Source organism: Sinocyclocheilus grahami, unplaced genomic scaffold, assembly GCF_001515645.1.
Source record: "Sinocyclocheilus grahami isolate Dianchi unplaced genomic scaffold, SAMN03320097.WGS_v1.1 scaffold595.1, whole genome shotgun sequence".
NCBI classification, from domain to species: domain Eukaryota; kingdom Metazoa; phylum Chordata; class Actinopteri; order Cypriniformes; family Cyprinidae; genus Sinocyclocheilus; species Sinocyclocheilus grahami.
Window position 1 is genome coordinate 725840 of NW_015505774.1, and position 14859 is coordinate 740698.

Genomic DNA, 14859 nt, shown 5'->3' on the forward strand with positions numbered 1-14859 from the left:
AATCGCTGAGTCTAAACTGTTGATAAGAAAGTTTCAGCCCTACATGTACACTTCAACACTTATGATATTACGACAGAATGCAGCATGAGCTCAGACAAGCCTCTACTAGTTTCCTCTCAGTTAAAGTACAATTTACACATGACATCTTATTTCTTTACTAGTAGTGTTTGCAAGGGTAAGAAATTTCTATTGCTTATAGTTAGGGTTACGGATTTGTTCAAATTTAGGTATGAAATGTTTAGTACCACAGCGTTTGCTCTCTTTAAATTCTTCAAATCAATTCTCTTGTTGAGGAAATTTGTGGAATAAAGGGTTATTATAGTAACTAAAACCATAAAGAAAATTATATGTCTTGAAATAAAGTAAACTTTTAATTAATAAAATAAATATATATTTATGAAATAAAATGTAAAACACCTTTTCAATTAATTTGTTAAGGCAACATTTCTCATTTTCACTTGATGTACTAATATAATAAAACCAAAATAAAAATTGTACAAAACATAAAAAACTAATAAAACAAAAATGCAACAATGACTAAAAAATAAAATGACTAAAATAAATGAAAATAAATAAATGAAAATGAAAACTAATTCAAAATATTTATAGACTTCAATAGTATCCCAATGATACTAAAATAACACTGAAGGAATTACAGAACTTTATAAAATCTTAGTAGGTTTTACATGGGCACACGCTGCTCATTTTCAAAAAATGAATTTTATTATTATTATTAAATCTAGTTAATATTTACAACTGCCAAAGAAAGTCTCATTTTTTATTTTTATAGAATTTACCTCCACACTCAAATAAGCCATAAACCTCATTAAGCATTTGCTGAACTGCCCCTTATCATACGCAATAAACAAATTTAGAAAATCAGTGTAACACATGAATGAACCACTATTAAGAAACTATATTCAGGTCGTTTCATGCTGTTCATTAATGTTGCAATCAAAACGAAAGACTAAAATCCTCCCACTGATAAGCATAGAAAACACTCCCTCTTAGTTTTTATCCTCCATCAGCTCAAACGGCGTTAACCAACCATGCCAAAGCTCTCAGATCTCTGAGTCAATGCACACAAGTCGACCAAAGCCTCATAAGAAGGTAAGACGTACTCCTACTATAACAAATAAATCTACTCTTAAAAAAAAATTTACATCAAAAAATAAAAAATTGCGAAATCAATTGTTTATCAGAGTTTAAGTTTGCAAAAAGGCTGACGTGCAGTGAACATATTTTAGATGAGCAGCGCTGAAGGTGTGTTCACATGCCAGGAATGCATTATGGATGTGTGTAAACAGGTTGTGAACGGCAGGACAGCTGTGGGTGAAATAATGCTAAGCCTTCAGGTGATAAAGCTAACATTCCTGCAACTCACCATTCCTAGGAACATGCACAGCATCACGCCACATGCCCTCACAATTTTACCTGTATTTGCTAGTCCACTGCAAAGGTGTTCAGTGATTGCTAGAGCGCTGGGTTTTACTGTCAAGAGTCAACTATCAGGTCTCTGTGATCTTCTGGTCCCTAGATATGGGTCTGTACCTATTTTCTTTTTTCATCTATTTTCTAGTCCAGCAGGTAAAAATTGTGCATTTGATCACTCACATGATTTGAGGAATAATTCAAGTCTGGAGCTCAAATACTGCATTTACGCAATCAACTTTAACATTTAAAGGAATAGTTCACCCCAAAAATTTAAATTTTGTCATTATTTTCTCACCCTCAAGTTGTTCCAAACCTGTATTACTTACTTTCTTCTACTGAACACAAAAGCCAATATTTTGAAGAATGTTGGGAACCAAACAGCTGATGGTAGCCTTTGACTAGCCACTTACTTCCCATACTTCCCATATTATGGAAGTCAGTGGCTACCAGCAACTGTTTGTTTACCAACATTTTTCAGAATATCGTCTTTTGTTTAGAGGTTTGAGCACTAGCACTACTGACGACAAACTAGGCTCCTTTTTATTATTTTTACGTTTTAATCTATGGGTGGTTGCATAGACTGCTTAGACTAGTCTTACAAGGTTTTCTTTAAGACTTGTGATAACTTTTTAAGCCAGTTACATAATGTAGATTGGTCTAATGTGAATCTGAAAAGACAGACTGATTATCCCTTGGTTAACTGCTATTTGGTCAAACTAAAGTCAAACTTTAAGTTCTTAAGTCTTAAAGAGAACGTTTACCCAAAAATGAAAATTCTGTCATCATTTACTAATTTACCGAGTTTCTTTCTTCTGTTGAAAAATTTATTTTGAAGAATATGGGTAACCAAAATGGGAGAAAAAAAACACCATGAAAAACCAATAACTGCTAGGTTACATTCTTTAAAATATCTTCTTTTGTGTTCAGCAGAAGAAAGAAATTCATACAGGTTTGGAACTACATGAGGTGTGAGTAAATGAAGACAAAATGTTCATTCTTGGGTGAACTATCTCTTTAACATAGCGTTTATGCATGCCATGTCAACAACTGAGGCTACTTGCATATTAAGAATTGAGTTATGAAATATGCAAGTGTTGCATATAAAAACAAATACAGTAAAAATTATGTTTTACATTAACATGATCATTCAAAAACTTTTCTGGTCAGATCTTATTAAACAAGCACTTAGGTAAGCTTATTGAATAAAAATGTTGTCTACTTTAAATTAAAAGCAGGACAGTCCAATAAGTTTAATGGAAAGGGGGGTCTTGGGTTTTCAGCAGAAAGTCAATCTTGAATGTCCTATATGACTTCTGGTGACCTAAAGTGAATTTTAATTCAACCAGTTGTTAAAATATACCTAGTAGCTACATAAAATAATCATTTTTAAAAAGAAGAAGGAAAAAAAGAAAGTATTGTGACATGGCCATACTTCATTTAATTGAAAAAGCATTTCAAAATGCTTCTGAAAAGAAGAGGAAATTGCATGCAACTTCCCCCATTTTATCACCAGTGACCATAAAGATGTGTTTCTTAAGCTAATGAAATGCTTTCCATGATCATGAACCGTGTTTTGAAACAGTTTGCACATGAACGTTTCTCACTTGTATTTCCACAGAGAATCAATGTCTGCCAAAGATCCGATCAATGTCACCTCCAACCACACCGATTCCTCCATCTACACCAGCGAGGGCATACGTGTGCTGCAGATGATCGTGACCGTGATGATCTTCATTGTGGGTGTTTCTCTAAACGGTCTGGTGGTCTGGGCATTGGGGGTTCGCATTTGGTGCCGCAACAGAAGAGCTGCCAGTGAGACACAGAGTGCCGACAGCTTTCGGATCTATGTGGTGAACCTGGCATTTGCTGACTTGGTGCTGTTGTTACGTACGCCACTAATGCTGCCCTACTTGGTGAACCACTTCAATTGGACATTGGGGGTACCTGTGTGCAAGCTGGTGATTTATTTGCGATGCCTCGGATTGTATGCAAGTGCATTCTTGCTGTGTGCTGTCGCAGTGGAGCGCTGCTTGTGTCTCCTTAGACCAGTCTGGGCTCGACTGACACGCCCTCGTTGGGCTGTACCTCTGGCCTGCACCGCAATATGGGTGTTAGCGGCGGTGTTCGCTGCGCCCTACATCAACACAGCCAAAGTTGATTCCTCGGGGGGGCGTGACGCCTGTATAGAAAGTGATTTGGAAGTAGGACAAGCCTTAAATGTGTTGGAGACTGTGGCAGGATTCTTGCTACCTCTAGTGATCTTTTTGTCGTGCAATATCGCAGTAATTTTTTGTGCAAAGAAGGCTGACAGCGCAATGTCTTCACCTACCTCATCATCTGGACCGGGTCACACAACCCAGCGTCTCACCCGTCTCTATCGCGTACTCTTCCTCACCATGCTCCTCTTCCTCACATGCTGGGTGCCGTACTTCACCTGCCGCTTTTTGAGGGCCCTCTCACACGATCACCCAGACTGGAAGAAGCTCAGAGAAGGAGCGATCGAAGCTAAATATGCGACACTGTTTCTGGTTTACATAAAAAGTGCGCTCAACCCAGTCCTGTACGTGTTCGCAGCTCGTGGACTGGGCCACACGGTTCGCGCCTCACTTCTCTCAACAATTGAGCGAGTCTTCAACGAGGAATTATCAGAGTCTTTACGAAGAAAGTCCTTACGAAGGAGAGACTCTCAGTTTTAGGGGAGCTTGAAGAGTGTAAAATACTGATCTGCAGAAGGTTGAAACCAACATCTGAGATCTAGTTTCCAGATCTGCTTGTTAGACAAATGATGAACAATGACTAAAAGCAGGAAACATACAGTATAAATCTCTACACAAGTGATTGACTGAGACGTCACTTGATGGACATAAAAACATTCCCCAAGATCCATCCTATTATTGATGATTGTTTTATTCTTGGATTTAATTGTGATGCATTGTTATGTAGCACTTTCATTTTAGGAGCCTTACAGCAAATGAAAGGCTTTCCTTCCTGTGACAGTTACAGGCTTAAATTAAGCATAAAGTTTGTTCTCTTACATCTTATGTAGTAGAAATGTGCCCTACATACATTTTTTTCACCCAGATCATTACCCAGTTGAAAGAAACCAAACATGAAATATCGTCATCTTAAAGATTAAGATGAAGAAGTTGATCAATTATATAGAATCTTTACAGACAGCAGAAAGGTTCCCATTAATGATAAATCTTAAAGTGAAAATTGAATTCCAGTACTTGTCTTGATATTGCTGCATTAATGCTTAAAATGAATGTAAATTCTGTGCCTAGTCCTCTATGCAAACGTATTATTATTAAATAAATAAGCAGTTACTTTGGTTATCAGCTGTCGTTTGTGTGTCCTGTGATAGTCAGTCCATGGCTGAGCAGTCATTATGAGCAGCTTGCACTGCATCCACCTGTTTATGTGCAAGCTCCAGAAAGGTCCTCACATCCTCGAGGACAGGAGCCATCTGAAGTGCTTTGATCACTGCTGGAGGATTGGGCACGATCTTCATGAGGTGCTCCTGAAGGACCAATCACACAGGAGTCATTATTTTAGGGTTTATGAAGGTAAATTTGAGACTTTAAGACCTTTTTAAGAAGTAAAGAAATTTTAAGGAATAAATTGAAAGGAATGCAATATGTCAGTATTTCCTCTAAATGTAAATGTCTAGGGAGTACATAGTAAGTATTAGCAACACTTCAGAGTTTGAAAATACAACTTCCAACAGATCTCCATTCTTTTTAATTCATTAATGGCTTTCCAAATACTAGAATATGGCAATAACTTTTACTGCAACTTCTAATCACACTGCAAAAAAGTGATGTTCTTTATCAGTATTTTAGTTCTGTTTTCCAGTGCAAATGTCTGAAGATTCTTAAATTACCTTTATTCTTAATTATGCAATTACCTTTATTCTTAATTCTTAAGAAGCAAAATGAGAGAAGTAGTCTTGTTTTCTGAGAATGTTTATGATTAAAACAAGAATAATCTTCATTCAAGTTCTTAAGCAAGTTCTTAACTCACTTCATTTTATACAAATTCTTCATTTTGCATTTCAAGTAAAGATATCTTCTTGATTTAAGGATGTTTAAATATTTATATTGAAGAACAAGAAAAAAATACTGAGGAAGCTATTTGTTTTTAGCAGTGCATCCAACATTTAATGTCATGACTTTATGAATAATAAGACTTCCTGCTATGTTTTAAGACCTTTTAAGGCCTTTATTTGTAAAAGGGCAAATGAAAACTTCCTTTTTAAGACCTGCAGAAACCTGCATTGATCTGATTTAAGCTGCAACTACACTTAAAAACAACCATCCATTTTGGATCCCAGTCACACATTTGTTTTGATTAACAAAAGCACATTGTGAATCACTTGCACATTTCCAAAAAGTACCCTGTTCGGTGTTGAAACTCTTTTCCTGAATAGATTGCATCAATTCTGTCTGTATAACTTTGTTAATGTTGCATATAAGGTGAGGGCATGTTTCTCAACATGTGTTTCTAGTTCTGTACACACTATAACATGTATTTTTGAGAAGATATGGTGAAGAAGGTGTCAAAACCTCACGCTATATTTGTCATTAGGACAAACAATATGCTGTTGTCACAAAAACACAAACGGAATCGGCCTGAGAACATGGCCACACTTGGCTGATTCATCAACCACAAATTAAGCATTGCAAGAATGCAATTATCTTTTTTATTTATTTTATTCTGTGGCGGAAATGGACTTCTAACGTATAAATATTTTTTTCTGTAGTGCATGTAGCTGTAGTACAGTTATGTAAAAATTGGCAAAGAAATAAAGTCATAATGCAAAAAAACTATTTCTGTCACCAATGGAGTTTTGGTTCCTTCTCATTGTCGCCTTGGCTTGCTTAGTTGGGGACACAATTTCTGGCAACATTGTAGACTTGATTGCACAGATACTATTTGAAGAGAACTGAACTGGACGATGACATTTTACTGATAAATGGACTGTTTTCTATTGTCCTGTTGCATTATCAACACACGTTTTTCCTGTTGAACACTGTAAAGCTGCTTTGACAATCTGTATTATTGTATAAAGTGCTATAAAAAATAAAGGTGACTTGACTTTGAACAAAAACCTTCTCTTTAAGTAAAACCAAATTTATCATTCTTTTGATTTTGTGCTTAAATATGACTTCTTCAAAGTTAATCAAGTAATCTTGACTGCAGTTCATCAGTTTCATTTGACTGGAAGTGAAGTGTGATGTACCTGTAGCGTTGGCTCGTTGGCTGGGCGAGACAGTAAAGCAGGAAGACGCAGGACCGTCTGTTCTGACAGCTGGAGAAACTGGAACAGATCAGAATCAAACACCATGATTAAACAACAACTAGAAACAGTCACTGACTGTTCAACTGAAACCAGTTGTGTGTCATCAAATCACTGAAGCGTGCTTGAACCTCCTGTGCCTTTTCTTCTTCATCCTCTAGTTTGCTTCTCATTATCCTGCATTTCTCCTCCAAACTATCCATCTGAACCTCCATCTCCTCAAGAGTGCTAACAACTGAGCGCATGTTCTCCTAAACACACAAAGGTTAATGGCCAGTTACGTCATGATCAACTGTTTATCTTGAATCTGCTCGTTCATCACCTCTAGAGCCTCAAGCGTCTTCCTGCCGTGCTCAGACTTCTTACTTTCTGCTTTGAACTGACGGGACACATGCATAATGTCTCCATGTTTCCTCGGAGGAACAGAAAGCTGTGCACACTTAGCCAGGAACCTACGAAAACATATTGTGAAAGGGCCCAAAAACAGTGAAACATAAAAGATGTTTGGCAGAATGTCCCTTACTGATTTTTAAGGAGATTGAGATGCTTCTGCGATTCTTCTTTTTCTTTGCTTTTCAATGACAGAACAGATCTGAGTCAAAAGCATAAAAAACATCACAATCAGACCGTGATGATGACGCAATCTGCACACACATATGATTATTACACAACACATTACTCACAGAACGGACAAACCAAGCATGTTCTCCAGAGCCAGTAGGGACGATTTGGTCAGCAGCTTCCAATTCCCCTTATTCTTACTCTTTCCAGCGATCACTGAGGTTTTATCAAAGCCAGAGAAAAAGACAAAAAAAATTGTTAGACCATAAATTACAGTAAAACAACATATCATTATATTCAGGCAAAATATAAGAATTTGAAAGAAATAATTCAGCTAAAAATGCCAATTCTGTCACGATTTGATGACCTCATTCACACCTTTGCATTAGGCATGCACATTTTTAGAGCTCTTCATAATTTATTTTCATTAAAATGAATGATCAATTAATTGTTTAATCAACTAATGTGAATACATACATAAAATCTGTTTTATTAACCCATTTTTGATTGCAATGCAGTGTTTTTAGAATCATTGAGATACTATTAGTTTTTATTATTTATCTGAATCAGTTTTTATTTTTATATTTTCCTTTATATTTTTAATTGTTAGTTGTTTTTCTTCTATGTCTATATAGTTTTTTTATAAATTTTTATTTTAGCGCACTAAAATGCTGAAATAAAAGTTTTTTTGTTTTATTTTCAGTTCATATTTATTTTATTTCAAGTAACAATTTTTTAAGGTTTTAATTTTAGTAAAGGATAATAATTCTGCTGTAATGTAAATATAAATTTGACAGAAATATATACTTAAACACATGCAATTGTAGTTTCCTCCATGTATAAATGGTAATTCAAGAGCATTTTAATACATTGATGTTAAGCATTATTATTACATTGTATATAAAAAAAATAAAGCTGGATTTTTTTTTTCTCAAGAAAGATTTATTTTATGAATTGAACATTTCCAACATTACCTTTCACTTTACACTTTAAACTTTAAATTATAACACATTTACTCTGTGGACGGTGCAATACATCTGTTTTTTTAGATGACATATTCAACATTTCTGAATCCCATTTGATGTGGCTTTTAATGATGTCAAATATAAAAATTCATGAATTAGATTTTTGCAAGATATTCAGTGATTAACAATTTACATTTCACAAGTATGGAGTATGTTTAAAATACATTTTGGCATTTTTTAAAAGCTTGAAGGTCATGATAAAAAGAAGTATAAACATTCTGCTTCTTTTGAGTTTTACTGAAGAAAGACATAAATGTTTGGAACAACATGCGTGCTAGAAAATGTTGACAGAATTTACATTTTCAGGAGAAAGAGGAAACAAAGGCTTTTCAGTAGCCCATTGATTATTTTGGCAAAAAAACTAAAAACTCCCAACAGGTTGAAAAATGCATTTCTGAATAACCTCACCTTACGCAACAAGTCTTCTAAAGCATTCAAGTGCAGACATCGCCCATCATTTCTCAACTTACCGCTGTTTTTCTTAGGTGGCTCCGGATGTGGGCCTTCAGCTCTGGGTTTAAACGTCTGAAAGAAAGTGTTGAGCAATTATACATTGTAGATTTCATTTTTACTATTATTATTATTATTATATTATATTTGCTGAATGAAATCCAAAACTAGTTTTTTACTAATTATGGGCTGCTCATTCCCAAAAAAAAATAGTGCGTTTTGTCTGTTGTGCTCAAGCACATCACACTTTCTCAAAAAATATCATGCATTTTGTAGCACTTTTGCTTTCGACAACCATCTGTGCAGTGAAGAAGTCTTGTTTTATCCCTTAATCAGCAGAAAAACACCACAAACTTTATTCCTTTCTTCATATGAGCCAGATTATCTGTTCTCATTTAAATGTGTTTAAGACCAAGTAAAGAAAATTTTAAGAATAAATTGAATGTCACACATACATCAATATGGTCTCTAAATGTAAATGTTTACAAAAGACCACTATTACTTCTTGATAAATTGTCTTGTTTCATTAGAATTTGATCAAATATCTGGCAGTGGGCTCAGAAAAATCTTAAAGGGGTCATATGACAGAATAAAAGTTACGCCTTCTTTCTTTGCGTGAACATTTGGGCAGCGTTATTCAAATCTTCCCACATAGTGAGGTAGATATGTGGGGGCGTGTTCGAACGAGCGTGGCTGACTGAACTTTTATAAAGAATATCTCTTTGGATTTGAGACTTTAGTCTTTGCAACTTTACAGATCTTCTTTATGCACCAAGAGCTTGTAACACTCCAAAGAGAAAGGAAAAATTGAAATTGCATCATATGACCCCTTTAATTCAAAGGGAAAATAAGTTTTTGTTCCCCACTGACAGATATTTGTTCTTATTTTAAGCATACTCACTTAATTTTGCTCATTTTCTTCAGAGCTCCAGTAAATATATCTTGGTTTAAGGATATTTTGATATTTGTACAGGAAAACAAGACAAAAATACAGAAGAGATTCATTCTTTGCAGTGCACGGAACATTTAATGCCATGAATTTATGCTCCGATTTTAAATGCTTAATTTGTCAAAGTGGGAATTAAGACTTTTTAAGACCTGCAGAAACCATGTATATAATTTGAAAAATCTTCATTAAAAAAATGACACTCTTTTCTAGATGCACTTTATAAGCAGCAGTATAACACATGATCACATTTAGAATATATATCAGGAGTAATAATAATAAATTCAGGTTTGTTCAGCTGCATCTCACAAGTGTGTTGTGTGTGTTGCTGTCTGCGGCTCCACTGGGGCCCCGTGTGGAGGTTCTTCCTGACCCTCGCGCTGGTTTCATCACGAAAAGCTGCACAGAAAACCTCAAGCTAACGTGTAAAACAGCTCTCTATAAAGACTGTAGAAAGATCACCCATGTTAAAAAAAAGACAAGTACCACAGTATTACAATGTATTGTTGTTTTTAGATATGATAATGATATTTTTAGATATGCAGCATGGTTATTCCATAGTATTCTTTGTATACTACGGCACAATACCATGGTATACGAATATGTCAAATAGAAAAGCCCATAATAATAATAAAATAACATTTAAAGAAAATTGCACCAAAAAAAAACTGTCGCGGAAATACACTGTGTTCTTGTACAAAATTCAACAAACTGCAAAGAAATGTTTATTGTCACCAATATGTCTTTAACATTTAGACATTACATTTACACATAACTGCTCGTTTGATAAAAGAATGCATCAAGTAAACAGGTGCTCCCTCTATGTTAATGTAACCTTTCCAGAATGACACACTTTTATCATCAAAACTGCAAAGTGTTGCAGAAGACGCCTGATAAGTGAATGACAGAACACTCAAAGCAGCAGATATCAATCTGCTGTCTATTAAAGTATTCTGAATGTTAGCAGACCACTTCCTGCCCATGAGGAGAGAGTCTGTCTTCATCTGTGCTGACACTGTAGATCAGCAACGTTATCTCTCAAATACGCTACACCCGTTTGGGGTTGAAGAACTTCCCAGTGTAGCGTCCGTGATTGTGCATGTCAAACGGGCTCAGGACTTTGCGGATTCCCAGCATGTTGGAGCGAGCGATTCTCTGGAAGGTCCAGGGGTTCTGGTTGTTGGCAGCCCGTTCGGCCTGTTCCTCATACAGTGCGGCCAGACTCTCTCTGCTCACCACCTACACCAGAAATACATATTACAGTCCATCCATACTCACATCAACACTGACCTGTCAGTATGTTCAATCACATCTGATCATATACTTGGTGCTTCTTCAAATTAAAACCCGTTTCTTAGAAATCCTTCCACATTTAAAACCCTCTGGTAGTCTTAACTTTGAATTCACACATTGAGTATTTTTGTCTTTTTTCCAGTACAAATATCTAAATATTCTTAAATCAAGGTACATTTATTTAAGATGCAAAATGGCTTAGGATATTAAGTCTTGCTTTCTGAATTTTTTTTTAATTAAAATTAATTGAGTTTATGCTTAAAACAAGAATTTGAACAAATCTGCCAACGGGGTCAGAAATATAAACATGTTTTCTCTTTAAATTAAGAGTATTTTTCTGAACCCACTGACAGATTTCTTTTATTTTGATCTTTATTTCCAGAAAATGACACTTGATATCTTATGTCATTTTGCTTCTCAAGTAAATGTATTTAGATAGAAGAATCTGCAGATATTTGTACTGGAAAACAAGACAAAAATACTAAATTCTTTTTTTTTTTTTTTTGCAGTGCTATCACTTCTGATCCTGCCGGTCAAAACAGTCCATAGCCTATATGCATAATTTAATTAAAAAATTTAAATCCTCTATTTTTACATTTTAATTCTTACATTTTTAATTATGTGAATGTACCATATAATAGTTACATAATATTTAATCTTTAATCTTTTGTATTTTAAGGGGATTTCATGATACCAAACAATATTTACCTCTAAATTATGCACCATTTATTTCTATATAAAATAATACAAATATAATTTTTTTTAAATTTTATATTTTTTTAATGTAGTATATAAGTAAAAAATAAAGCAAATGCATTTAAAACGGATGCAGATTGGTTCTATCTGGTGGAAACAAAGAAGATCATATGTAATTCTAGATTAATTAATAATCAATTACTTTTATTAGGTTTTGCATTTGGCTATAAATTTAAACATTATCAAAGGTTATTTTGGTAAAAGTTTTTTTATATATGTTGATTTGAAGTGTCAATGTGCATAGCAAGTGCCACAAAAGTCACAAAGTTTCACACCTTTCTGATAAAGTAAAACATTTAAAAAAAAAATGAAAATGTAAAATGTATGGTCTAAAATGATCAAGTACTACAAGAGGGTTAAGTACACTAAATAATAGGGCTGCACGATAAATCTAAATGGAATCGAGATCGCGATTCGACAGAAGCTGCGATTGTCATGCGTAGGGATATGCCGGTATCAAATTTTCATGTTGCGATTAATTGCTAACGCTTTTATCATGGTATTCGGTATTATCACAATATTGAAATTTAGTTTAAAAAAAGTGCTGTTATAATACAGTATAACAGGTTTAATAAAATGTTTCTTATAACGAGCCGTAGTTCACTGAGAAGCTATGCTAACAGCTGTCATTATCTCGAACGATTTCTTCGATTTAATAATCGCGCAATAAAAAGCGATTTTTTTGCATAACTTGTCAGTGAACTACGGCTCTGTGAAGTAAATTCTGCTCCATCTGAAAGCACGTGATGATGATTTCCTGCTGATTACAGAACCGGCATTGCTATAAAAATGTGCATGACAATCACATTTGATTAATCGTACAGCCCTACTAAATAAACAGGAAAAAAAAAAACACACAGCTCATCCTCCAAGTAAAGGTTACACAACACTTTCCTTATTCACTTTATTGCCACATCGTTCCGGAAGAAATGCCGATTATGAAAGCATAAAGAGGAAGTCAGAAACTAAATCTACTCAGAACAAACCTTGGCTGGAAAGGGAAGCTTCTTGGCCACTTCTTTGAGCACAGCCTCCACCTCACCCAGCTCAACGCGACCTCCGACCTCCACCACCAACCGGCCGCATTTCACCGGAGTCACATAGTGATCGATGGCACCCTTCCCGCCGCCCATGCGCTGACCCAGGCCTTTACGGGTGATGGGCTTGTACGGGGCATTGATGCGCCACACAGCAAACGTGGTGCTGGGATCCATGCGGCGGTTGATGGTGAGACGCATCATCTCCATGTGACCCCAGTGCAAATAACCTCCACCCAGAGCCTACAGACATAATGCAATGACATTCAGAGATCTTTAATACATGTACTAAATAAACATACACTTTCTAGGTTACTTCAAAACACTGACCACGATCCCATACTGTCCTTCGCTGAACGTATTTGTGCTTTTGGCCGGTCCCTGGATGTCACGCAGCTTCTTCATCTCCTTCTTTGCTTGTTTTAAGTTTGGGACCTTTTCGAGGAACTTCAGTTTAGGCTTGTCTGGTAGAACCACGTCTGCATGAGAGAAAAACATAAATCACACACTCTAGTTTAGTGGCTGCACAATTCATCAAAAAATAAAACCAAAATTAGCTTTTTTAAAACTGAAATATGGCTTAGTGCGATTATTAATCGTCTTCATATCTCTGCATATATTTGTAAAATTAAATCACATTTAATTAAATATAAGCAATGAAATTAAGGCAGCCATAAATAGTAGCATTATAATTTTAGTTGTAAAATAAAATGATTATTAGTATTATATTTTTCTCAGATACTCTTTTTTTTTTTTTTTTAACAGTGAAATTTTACAAAACTAATTATTCTTTTGTTAATATTGTTGTTACTAAATTAAAACATAAAAATACAAAAATTAAATCTAAAAAACAAAATAATTATTAAATTTTTTTTATTATTATTCTATTCAAAAACAACAATAATAAAAATTCTTATTATCTGTATTAATGGATTTTGGACAAATTTTGCATCATAGCAAAACCTGGATTTATTTATTTTTTAAGTTACATTTTAAAGTGCATTTGCCATTTTTATTTGAAAAGTCACAATTGGGGTTAGAGTTAGTTTTACCCCTAAATCATGCAGCCCTACACTCTTGATCTTGAGAACAAAGAAATCAGAAACTGCTCACATGCTTTGTTGAAAGGGCTTAAATAATACAAGACCAACAAGCATCAACTAACTATCATAAATGAACTTGATGCCTGAGTGAAAGTGTTTAACTGGTGAAATGTTGGTGCAGTATGAACGATCATTACCGCTGAAGTCTGGTGGAACTTCGTAAGTTCTCAATCCTGCTGCCAAGACCTTCAGGTTATTTTGCAGCACATCTGCTGTGGAAGAAAGCGATTTCAGCAAATTCATTCGACTAGTAAACACGGGTTTAGTGGGTGAAATATCACTAAATATCACATTTGACAAGTTATGACACTCTGGTTATCACAAACATGTAAAGTTCAATCTAAAAATCAGTAACGTTAATACTGCAGACTATTAAATGAAGGATATAAATCACACTGACTCATGGTACATGTGTACATGTCTATACCAAACATGGTATCGCCATACTTTGTCCAAAAAATATTTATGTGTTAGTTGTACTAATATAATTAATATTAAATATTATATATTACAATTAATATTGTAAGATTATTCATCTGCATTCTACCTGGCTGGCTTGATGTCCGGACAAAGCCCAGAAACGCGTGCTTCAACGTTGAGAACATGCCGATTCTAGAATTTAATTCTATATATAAAATATAAACGTATACTTCATATCTTCTCAGTTATGATTCACACCAGAGTCTCGGCGGATCCACAAGGTCGCTGCCATGTTTGCTCAACACCCGGTTTGTCGGTGAAATTCAGCCGGTAGAAACAGTCACGCGCATAATGAGTTCCGCGTAATTATAATTCAGTTAACTATATATATATATATATATATATATAATTATGAAATAACTTACCAATTAATTGATTTTAAAGTATCCCTGTTTTGTGCAAAAGTGAAAAGCAAGGTACTATACAATCTGGGCAAACTATATTATATACAAATGTAATATATATATATATATAT

General features: G+C 34.8%; 3 protein-coding genes across 6 annotated transcripts; 1 reads left to right on the plus strand and 2 right to left on the minus strand.

Moving 5' to 3' along the window:
• Positions 1 to 1029: 1029 nt before the first annotated feature.
• Positions 1030 to 4279, plus strand: LOC107557261 (C3a anaphylatoxin chemotactic receptor). Of its 2 annotated transcripts, none has more exons than XM_016240621.1 (2): positions 1030 to 1110; positions 3053 to 4279. In XM_016240621.1, the coding sequence occupies exon 2, from the start codon at positions 3060 to 3062 to the stop codon at positions 4128 to 4130; it is 1071 nt and encodes a 356-aa protein (XP_016096107.1). In that variant the 5' UTR covers positions 1030 to 1110; positions 3053 to 3059; the 3' UTR covers positions 4131 to 4279. The 2 variants fall into 2 exon arrangements, with proteins under 2 accessions (XP_016096107.1, XP_016096106.1); XM_016240620.1 differs by lacking the exon at positions 1030 to 1110 and adding an exon at positions 1268 to 1543.
• A 90-nt stretch (positions 4280 to 4369) lies between these two features.
• Positions 4370 to 10143, minus strand: cenpq (centromere protein Q). 2 transcript variants are annotated; one of them, XM_016240623.1, is made up of 9 exons: positions 10025 to 10143; positions 9017 to 9019; positions 8790 to 8844; positions 7417 to 7510; positions 7257 to 7325; positions 7056 to 7185; positions 6865 to 6984; positions 6677 to 6754; positions 4370 to 4954 (listed from the first exon to the last, which is right to left on the minus strand). In XM_016240623.1, exons 1-9 carry the CDS (start codon positions 10103 to 10105, stop codon positions 4799 to 4801), a joined length of 786 nt encoding a protein of 261 aa, XP_016096109.1. In that variant the 5' UTR covers positions 10106 to 10143; the 3' UTR covers positions 4370 to 4798. The 2 variants fall into 2 exon arrangements, with proteins under 2 accessions (XP_016096109.1, XP_016096110.1); XM_016240624.1 differs by lacking the exon at positions 9017 to 9019.
• A 284-nt stretch (positions 10144 to 10427) lies between these two features.
• On the minus strand, positions 10428 to 14662 carry mrpl16 (mitochondrial ribosomal protein L16). Of its 2 annotated transcripts, none has more exons than XM_016240607.1 (5): positions 14452 to 14662; positions 14042 to 14113; positions 13132 to 13280; positions 12751 to 13044; positions 10428 to 10954 (listed from the first exon to the last, which is right to left on the minus strand). In XM_016240607.1, exons 1-5 carry the CDS (start codon positions 14507 to 14509, stop codon positions 10763 to 10765), a joined length of 765 nt encoding a protein of 254 aa, XP_016096093.1. In that variant the 5' UTR covers positions 14510 to 14662; the 3' UTR covers positions 10428 to 10762. The 2 variants fall into 2 exon arrangements, with proteins under 2 accessions (XP_016096093.1, XP_016096092.1); XM_016240606.1 differs by having other exon boundaries at positions 14042 to 14116.
• Positions 14663 to 14859: the final 197 nt, after the last annotated feature.

Excerpts from the sequence above, each read along its gene's own strand:
- LOC107557261 (XM_016240620.1), top strand. The coding sequence starts at position 1,290 with ATGGATGTGTGTAAACAGGTTGTGAACGGCAGGACAGCTGTGGGTGAA. Across the intron at positions 1,544-3,052 it reads CTTCTGGTCCCTAGATATGG|AGAATCAATGTCTGCCAAAG; the intron begins GTCTGTACCTAT and ends GTATTTCCACAG.
- cenpq (XM_016240623.1), bottom strand. The coding sequence starts at position 10,105 with ATGAAACCAGCGCGAGGGTCAGGAAGAACCTCCACACGGGGCCCCAGT. Across the intron at positions 7,511-8,789 it reads GCCACCTAAGAAAAACAGCG|TGATCGCTGGAAAGAGTAAG; the intron begins GTAAGTTGAGAA and ends ATAAAACCTCAG. Across the intron at positions 6,985-7,055 it reads AGACGCTTGAGGCTCTAGAG|GAGAACATGCGCTCAGTTGT; the intron begins GTGATGAACGAG and ends TTGTGTGTTTAG.
- mrpl16 (XM_016240606.1), bottom strand. The coding sequence starts at position 14,509 with ATGTTCTCAACGTTGAAGCACGCGTTTCTGGGCTTTGTCCGGACATCA. Across the intron at positions 13,281-14,041 it reads AGTTCCACCAGACTTCAGCG|ACGTGGTTCTACCAGACAAG; the intron begins GTAATGATCGTT and ends TCTCTCATGCAG. Across the intron at positions 10,955-12,750 it reads AGCTTCCCTTTCCAGCCAAG|GTGGTGAGCAGAGAGAGTCT; the intron begins GTTTGTTCTGAG and ends TTTCTGGTGTAG.